Here is a 10,064-nt window from a genome sequence, read left to right on the forward strand (position 1 = left end):
ACGGGCATGAGAAGAAATTGGATAATGGCCGACTTTTGATGGCATGTGCTCCTCCTGATTGGATCATATATTCTCTGCCGACACTCGAGGAGTGCATCACACAATACAGCAACCTAGCAATATCCTAAGATGGGAAGCACCTCCATTCTCTCATCAATAGTAAGAAGGTCTCTGTTTTTGCCACTATCACAATCTTTTTTTCTTATTCTCTCTTTGTTTATGTATGTGATTTAGACTTTTGATCAGTTAGGTTTAGTGTTCTTGAACCTGCTTCATCTTAGATGTTGTTTAGACGATAGGTTTGTGGTTCTGCAATCGCTTGCCAGGAATACCTCTGAGTTGATCTGTTGCGCAGGCTCGAAGGCAAGGTCACCCTGATCACCGGCGGCGCCAGCGGCATCGGCGAGTGCACGGCCAAGCTGTTCGCCCAACATGGGGCGCGAGTCGTGGTCGTGGACATCCAGGACGACAAGGGCCACTCTCTCTGTGCCGACCTTGGTCCCGCCGTCGCCTCCTACGTCCACTGCGACGTCACCATTGAGGCCGACGTCAAGCACGCCGTCGACACCGCCGTCTCCCTCCATGGGAAGCTCGACATCATGTTCAACAACGCGGGCGTCGTAGACGATTTGAGCAGTGGCTTCCTCAACTGCGAGAAGTCGGCCTTCGAGAAGGTGGTGGCCGTCAACGTGCTTGGCGCCTACCTGGGGACGAAGCACGCGGCGCGCGTCATGGCGCCGGCGCGAGCAGGCAGCATCGTGACGACGGCGAGCGCGGCGTCGGTGATGGGGGGGCTCGCGTCGCCGGCGTACACGTGCTCGAAGCACGCGGTGGTGGGGCTGATGCGGTGTGCCGCGGCGGAGTTGGGGCCGTTTCGGGTGCGCGCGAACTGCGTGTCACCGCACGCAGTGGCGACGCCGATGGCGAAGACGGCGTTGGGCTTCACCGACGATGAGGAGCTGGAAAGGCTGGTGGAGGCGACGGCCAACCTCAAGGGCACGATGCTGAAGGCGCAGGACCTGGCCGAGGCGGTGCTTTACTTGGGCAGCGATGAGTCAAGGTACGTCAGCGGGCACAACCTTCTGGTCGACGGAGGGTTCACCGTGACCAAGAGGTGGTAGCCATCCAGCGATGCAGACAGCTTCTGCAATTGCTTGCAATAAGTGATGAGGGAAATGGAACTGTTAACGCAGGAATCAACATTCTGCCAGTAGTCTTTGCTTGGCGTGAAACTTACGTTGGTTTTGGCATTCACCAAATGGCATCCTCCACGACCGTACCAGACTGCAAAACCAATAATAGTTCATTGAAGCCTTCCATAAACAAAGGTAGCTATGACTCAGAAGATTTATAATATCCCACACTAGCATTAAAAGACTGCATCAAATACAACAGCAGTCTTAAGCACAGCCATTTCGTCATGAATACCAAGCATTCAGCGTCTCCTATATATCACGCAAATCATGTGCCATTAAGTTATAAATAACTAAATGTTCATCTCTAATATATAACTAAATGTGCATCTCAATAATTATAAGATCGTACTAAATTATAAAATTTAAAATCATATCACCATCTTTATTTTTTTCCTCGAAACCAAAGCTATCATGTCGCCTTTATATTTATCATATGCTTTCACAATATGATCATTTAAATCTCCTCTAATTTTAGGTTTTTTCATTATAAACATTCCTGGCATGATATGTTGAATCTCGGATTTTGATGATAAAATCAATTGATAAGTGTTTATGATTTAACCTGTGTTTTGAGTGACACATAATACTTCGATCAGGATGAGACAATTAAAGCAGGAAGAATCATGTTAGGTCGGGGGAAAACATGTCAGAAGATTGGACGTTGAGCCGGTGGATCGGTCGACGTATCGACAGAAGACTCCGAGCCATGGATTCGGGCATCGAACCAAGAAGAGCGGATATTGTGCTAAGGATATCAGAGTTGCGGAGTCAACTGGCTGATTGGGCAATAGTTCGCAAGAGAGAACGATGCACCGAAGAATCGGACGAAGCGTCAAGAGACCAATGAAATGTCGGACAACATGATTCATGCTTAGTATTAATTATCTAAATCCAAGTGTATTTTTACATATGCAGGATTAACTACGATAGCATGACATAAAGCAAACTGAAGTCTCGGGGTCAAGGACATGATTTCGTTGGGAGTTCGAGAGTTCATCGGAAGTTCAGACTTTCGTTGGAAGTTCTGCAGGAACCAACCGAGAAGTCCAGGTGCTTGCCAAAGGAGCTCGTCAGAACTCGCAAAGAAGATCGTCGTGAAGTCCAAGAGCTTGTTGGGAGTCTATTGGAATATTGCCCGAGAGTTCGTCGAAAGTTCGCCGAAAGATCACCGGAAGCTCGCCGGAAGAAACCAAGATATAAGGACTTGTTTAGCTTAGTAAATGTCTTAGATTTCATAGTTAGCACCTAATTAGATTTCTTAATAATCTCATAACCCTTGGGCGTCCAATGATAACACACTAAAAAAATGATATTTTTAAACTGTATAAAGTCCTTGACCTTCATACTGCCACAAAATCCTTACCTAAGACCATTGAACCCACCATATTTACTCAAGCCCAAAAGTCTTCACATGACTCTATATGAACCTTTGTACCCTTGTACCGTTTCATCACATACAAAATATCGAGTGTAAGTGGATTTTTTGAATTAAGCGGAACCCAAATTGATCAATTGCCAGATATAAAGTACGACTAGTAGTCAAAGGGTTTCATCAACGACCTGGTATTGACTTCCTAGAGACATTTAGTCCGGTTGTTAAACCCATAACAATCCAACTTATCTTGAGTTTGGCTATAATAAAAGGTTGACACTTATGACAATTGGATATTAACAATACCTTTTTATAGAGGACTCTCACTGAAGATATCTTTATACAACAATCTCTTAGCTTCATCTATCCTTAATATCCAAGGCATGTTTGTATATTATAAAAAGCTATTTATAGACTTTGTCAAGCTTCAAGAGCTTGGTACACCAAACTTGCTCGTTTTTTACATAAATTGGATTCATCAACTCCAAATCTAATGCCTTACTATTTCTAGGGTAACAAAATGGAGGTACAATATATCTTTTGATTTATGTGGATGACATTATTACTATGGGCAATAATCCTATGGAGATCAAGGTTTTTTCCTCAAGCATTTGGCAGATTGATTCTCTCTCAAAGATTTAGGAACTTTAAGTTACTTAATGGCAGTGGAAGCAACATTTATATCTTCAGGACTCTTCCAATCGCAAAAAAAAATATTTATGATCTATTATTAAATATGAATATATAAGAGGCTAAATAGGTTACAACTCTCCTCTCTACTAGTGAATCACTCAAATTATGTGATGGAAGCCCTTGGATCCTACTCAATACCGACAAATACTTGATTCTTTATAGTACTAAGCTCTCATCCATCCAGACATCACATTTGTAGTCAATAAATTATCATAATTTATGCATCGACCATCTATTATATATTGGTCTGTAGTCAAACGAATTTTGTAATATCTTAAAGGGACCCTCAATCAAGGCTTCTTTCTCTACAACCACTCTCCACTTCATCACTGTGCCTTTGTCGATGTTGATTGGGTAGAGAACTTTAATGATATAACATTCATGTTGGGGTATATTATTTTCCTTTGAGCTAATCCAATCAATTGGAGTTTTGAGAAGCAAAAGATAGTCACACGGTCTAAATTGAAGTTGAATACCGAGCTATCGCCACCACTATTATAGAACTCAATAGGATCACAAATATGCTAAAAAACTTGACATCAACTCTGTCCCTATTGATACAATATATTATGATAATATTAGAGAAATTTACCTATGTGTCATTCCAATATTCCACTCACATATAAAATATTTTAAATTTTCCAATATTCCAATATTCCAATATTCTACTTACACTTTGTGTGAGATCAAATTGTCAAATATCAATTATATGTTTTTCACAAACATACAAGTTATCATCAGGATCTTCTTGATCACGCTTCATCTTTAGATGTTGTTTAAGCAATAGGTTGTAGGATTGCGAAGAATACCCCTGTGTGGTTTTGTTGGTCAAGCTCGAAGGCAAGGTCGCCCTGATCGCTGGCAACACGAGCGGCATCATCGAGTGCACGGCCAAGCTGTTCGCCCAACATGGGGGGGCGCGAGTCGTGATCACGGACATCAAGGATGACGAGGGCCACTCCCGCTGCGCCACCCTTGACCCCGCCTCCTACAACCACTGCGAGTGACCAATGAGTCCAGCAAGCCATCGACCCCACCATCTTGAAAATTGGTCCCCTCGATCAATTATGGACTCTTCGATTGGAGAACTCCCAAGTGATGTTTGGTTTATAACTATTGGGAAGGAAGATTTTGGATTTGATCTCGTTGCCTTTGAGTGATGGGGATATAAAGAGGAATAACCTTTGTATATAAACAAATACTAGAAGACCATAATACGCAGTGGAATAAAATGAAAACATAATCAAACAGAACACTAAAATATACGTGGAAAACCCCTTAAATGTGAAGGGTAAAAACCACGGGGCAAACTAGAGATAATCCATTATGAGAATAATGAATATACAAATCTCAATCTCTTGCCCAAAACCCTAGCAACAACCACAAGAGAATAACTGGGATACAAGGATCACGTCACTGCCCACAATATCTAAAACCTCCCCAAGTAATCACAGCAAGTGTCTACTGTAGATTTGATCTAACCTGAGATGAGAACACTGCTAGATGATTGAGAACAGTCTCTCTGCGTTGTCCTTGTCTTCTTCCCTTTCTTTCTCTTCCCTTTCTGCCTTGTTCTCCTTCTTCTCTTTGGAATCCCTTGGCACTCAAGATCTGCCTCATTGCTGCCTTTTTATAGCCTTTTTCTGCTTCTAAAACGCAGCCACCACACCCCCCTAATCTTAATTAGGGTTAGGTTAAGAGGGGGTGTGGGCTGCCCTAGCCCACATGGGCTGAATATGGGCTATCAGCCCAACAACCTCCCCCTTCAGCCCATAAGGGAGGCTGTCCCATGACTCCTCAATGTGAAGCCATGCCGACCAACTGTAGGCATATCTCTTGTCTTTCTTTCGGTAAGGTCTTCATCAACATGTCTGCTCCGTTGTCATCTGTATGAATTTTCTGAAGCTGCAACTGCTTCTCTTCAAATACATTTCGAATCCAGTGGTATCTGACATCTATATGCTTTGACTTTGAATGAAACATTGGGTTCTTACATAAATGGATGGCACTCTAGCTGTCATAATGCACCACATAATTTTTCTGTTCCAGCCCCAATTCTTGTAAGAATTCTTTCATCTATAACATTTCTTTGCATACCTCTGTAGCAGCAATATATTATGCTTCTGTGGTAGAGAGAGCAATACACCTTTGCAACCTGGATTGTCATGACACAGCTCCCCCTGCAAAAGTAAGTACATAACCTGAAGTAGACTTTCTCGTATCTATATCTCTTGCCATATCTGCATCTGTGTAACTTGTCAACACATGTGGTCCACCTCCAAAGCTTAAACAAACCTTAGAGCTCTCTCTGAGATATCTAAAAATCCACTTCACTGCTGCCCAGTGCTCTTTGCCTGGATTTGCAAGAAATCTACTATTAACACCAACTGCATATGCAATGTCTGGCCTCGTACATACCATTGCATACATTAAACTTCCAACTGCTGAAGCATAAGGAACCTTTTGCATTTTCTCCTTCTCCTCATCACTTGACGGACTCTGTTCTGAGCACAACTTGAAGTGACCTGCAAGAGGAGAACCAATTGGTTTTGCATTGCTCATACTGAATCTTTCCAATACCTTCTCAATGTATTTCTCCTGTGACAACATCTTCTTATTTTTCCTGTCATGGGAAATCTGCATGCCTAGTATTTGCTTTGCTTGCCCCATGTCTTTTATTGCAAAAGACTCACTCAGTTCCTTCTTAAACCTGTCAATTTTAGACATATCTTTCTCAAGAATAAGCATGTCATCAATATAAAGTAAGAGAATAATAAAATCCTCACCAAACCATTTGATGTACACACAATGATCTGAAGCCGTTCTTTTGTATCCATTTTCTGTTATAAATGAATCAAACTTTCTGTACCACTGTCTTGGAGCTTGCTTTAGCCCATACAAGCTCTTCTTCAACTTGCAGACAAAATTATCTTTACCTTTGACTTTGAAGCCTTCTGGTTGCTCCATATAAATTTCCTCCTCCAAATCACCATGAAGGAAAGCTGTCTTCACATCTAACTGCACAACCTCCAAGTCCTGGCTAGCAGCAATACCAAGAGCAACACGAATAGAAGACATTTTAACAACAGGAGAAAATATCTCTTCAAAGTCAATACCTTTCTTTTGACCAAAGCCTTTCACAACCAATCTAGCTTTGTACTTTGGTTGAGAACAATATTCTTGAGTCTTCAACCTAAAAACCCACTTGTTCTTCAAGGCCTTCATTCTATTTAGTAGCAACACCAAATCATAAGTGTGGTTCTTCTAAAGAGCATCCATCTCTTCCTGCATAGCAACTAACCACTTCTCTTTCTGCTCACTCTCAACTGCTTCCTGGTAACTCTCTGGTTCACCTGCATCAGTAAGCATCACATACTCATCTGTAGGGTATATTCTGGAAGGTTGACGTTGTCTAGAAGATCTTCTCAACTGAGGTTCTGCGGGAACTTGCTCTCCTACTTCTTCTTGCTCAACATGTCCTGCAGGTAAATCAATATCAAGCTCTACACTATTTTCCTGCACATCTCCCCCATCACCCTGATATACTGGAGGAATAACTAGGTCACAATATGCTAATCCTTCTGCAGAAGTCTTGGCTGGTGCCTTCTTCTTCAAATCCTCAAAGGTTTGATCCTCAAAGAAGACCACATCTCTGCTCCTGAACACCTTCTGCTTTTCTGGATCCCAAAGCCTATAACCAAACTGATCATGTGAGTAACTAAGAAAAATACATTCTTTAGACTTACCATCTAGCTTGGACCTCTCATTGTCTGGAATATGTGCAAATGCGCGACAACCAAATACTCTCAAATGCCTGTAGGAAACATCTTTCTCTGACCATACATGCTCTGCAACATCACCATCAAGGGCTGTACATGGTGATAAGTTGATCACATCAACTGCAGTCCTCAAAGCCTCATCCCAAAACCTTTTGGGTAGCTTGGCCTGTGAAAGCATACATCTGATCTTTTCCATGATGGTGCGGTTCATCCTCTCTGCAATTGCATTATGCTGAGGTGTACCAGGAACTATCATCTCATGTTGGATCCCATGTGACCTGCAATAGTCATTAAACAATCCCGTATACTCACCACCATTATCTGATCTTATGCATTTCAATTTCCTTTCTGTCTCCCTTTCAACCCTGGCATGAAACTCTTTGAAGACATTAATAACCTGGTCTTTGATCTTCAAAGCATAGGCCCAAACTTTCCTGGAAAAATCATTTATAAAAGTGACAAAATAAAGTGCACCACTTATACCAAGAACATCAACAGATCCACCAGGAGTTTTTGTCCTCAAAGGACCACATACATCTGTATAAACACGGTCTAAGACATACATTTTTCTAGATAAAGCAGCACTAGCAAATGAAACTCTATGTTGTTTATCAGCCAAACAATCAATACAAGGGTTCAGATGTATACCTCTGAGATCTGGTAATACCTCTCTCTTGGAAAGAGCTTGCAGCCCCTTCTCGCTCATGTGTCCCAATCGCCTATGCCACAACTCCATACTGAAGTCTTTCTCTGTAGCATTTAACTGCTCACCATAAGCTTTAGCCTGCAACCTGTACAAAGTATGACATTTCTTTCCACTAGCTATAACAAAAGAACCCTTACTGAGCTTCCATTGGCCTCTGTGAAATCTGCTTTCATACTCTTCATCATCTAGTCTTCCAACTGAAATTAAATTCAGCCTCAAGTCAACCACATGCCTCACATCCTTAAGTACCAACTTGCAGCCAAGGTTGGTCTTTAAATGGATATCACCCATGCCAATGATGTCTGCTGTGCCATAATTGCCCATCTTGACAACACCAAAGTTTCCAAACCTGTATGTAGCAAAAAACTCTCTCCGAGGTGTAGCATGATAAGAAGCACCTGTGTCAATCACCCACTCAAGATCCTGACACACACAAGAAAAAATATAATCAGAAGGAGACAAAATCAAATAATCACCACCCTGCACTATAGCTGTAGTATTATCCTTTGACTCTATAGACTCCACTTCTTTTCCCTTTTTCTTGTTCTTCTTAGGTTGCTTACATTGGTTCTTGTAATGTCCTTTCTCACCACAGTTATAGCAAACAATATCTTTTCTTGATCTTGACTTGCTCCTACCCATACGTGAACTGCTTCTAGACTTTGACCTTCCTCTGTTCTCTGAGATAAGTGCTTGTGAATCATTCTAAGATGTTGCCGAACTCTTTTTTCTCAACTCCTCATTGAACAAACTGCTTGTTACTTGACTCATAGTGACAATACCATCTGGCGCAGAATTACTAAGGGAAACCACCAGTGTCTCCCAACTTTCTGGTAATGAACTGAGAAGAAACAATGCCTGCAACTCATCATCAAGAGACATTTTCATAGAGGATAACTGGTTAGTAATACTCTACATTTCATTCAAATACTTAGCAATAGAAGCACCCTCTCTATATTTTAGGTTCACAAGTTTTCTGATCAAAAAAGCTTTGTTGCGAGCTGTTTTTCTTTCATAGAGACTTTCCAATTTTTTCCAAAAAGAATATGCAGAAATTTCAATAGAAACATGGTGAAAGACACTATCATCAAGCCATTGTCTAATAAACCCAATTATTTTTTGATCTAACCTCTTCCACTCATCATCTGTCATAGTTGTAGGTTTTGCACTATCCCCTTGCAAAGGTCCATACAAATCTTTGTAATACAAGAGATCTTCCATTCTTGGTTTCCATATCATCCAATTGTTTCCATTCAAACTAATCATGCGAGAAATATTACTGGCCTCTATGTTCAAATACAAAAATTAAATCACCAAAACCCCGCTTGGATACCAGTTGATGGGGATATAAAGAGGAATAACCTTTGTATATGAACAAATACTAGAAGACCATAATACGCAGCGGAATAAAATGGAAACACAATCAAACAGAACACGAAGATATACGTGGAAAACCCCTTCAATGTGAAGGATAAAAACCATGGGGCAAACTAGAGATAATCCACTATAAGAATAATGAATATACAAATCTGAATCTCTTGCCCAAAACCCAAGCAACAACCACAAGAGAATAACTGGGATACAAGGATCACGTCACTGCCCACAATATCTAAAACCTCCCCAAGTAATCACAGCAAGAGTCTACTATAGATTTGATCTAACCTGAGATGAGAACACAGCTAGATGATTGAGAACAGTCTCTCTGTGTTGTCCTTGTCTTCTTCCTTTTCTTTCTCTTCCTTTTCTGCCTTGTTCTCCTTCTTCTCTTTGGAATCCCGTGGCACTCAAGATCTGCCTCGTGCTTCCTTTTTATAGCCTTTTTCTGCTTCTAAAACGCAGCCACCACACCCCCCTAATCTTAATTAGGGTTAGGTTAAGGGTGTGGGTTGTGGGCTGCCCTAGCCCACGTGGGCTGAATATGGGCTATCATCCCAACATTAAGTAAATTAAAAAAATAATAATAATAATAATAATGATAACACGGGCATGAGAAGAAATTGGATAATGGCCGACTTTTGATGGCATGTGCTCCTCCTGATTGGATCATATATTCTCTTCAGACACTCGATGAGTGCATCACACAATACAGCAACCTAGCAATATACTAAGATGGGAAGCACCTCCATTCTCTCATCAATAGGAAGAAGGTCTCTGTTTTTGCCACTATCACAATCTTTTTTTCTTATTCTCTCTTTGTTTATGTATGTGATTTAGACTTTTGATCGGTTAGGTTTAGTGTTCTTGAACCTGCTTCATCTTAGATGTTGTTTAGACGATAGGTTTGTGGTTCTGCAATCGCTTGCCAGGAATACCTCTGA

General features: G+C 41.4%; 1 protein-coding gene across 1 annotated transcript; it reads left to right on the top strand.

The window, feature by feature from the left end:
* On the top strand, positions 1-1,210 carry LOC135672467 (momilactone A synthase-like). The gene is made up of 2 exons (XM_065180948.1): positions 1-167; positions 356-1,210. The coding sequence occupies exons 1-2, from the start codon at positions 130-132 to the stop codon at positions 1,119-1,121; spliced, it is 804 nt and encodes a 267-aa protein (XP_065037020.1). The 5' UTR covers positions 1-129; the 3' UTR covers positions 1,122-1,210.
* The last annotated feature ends 8,854 nt before the right edge of the window (positions 1,211-10,064 follow it).

This window comes from Musa acuminata, chromosome BXJ1-4 (assembly GCF_036884655.1).
Source record: "Musa acuminata AAA Group cultivar baxijiao chromosome BXJ1-4, Cavendish_Baxijiao_AAA, whole genome shotgun sequence".
Classification (NCBI taxonomy): domain Eukaryota; kingdom Viridiplantae; phylum Streptophyta; class Magnoliopsida; order Zingiberales; family Musaceae; genus Musa; species Musa acuminata.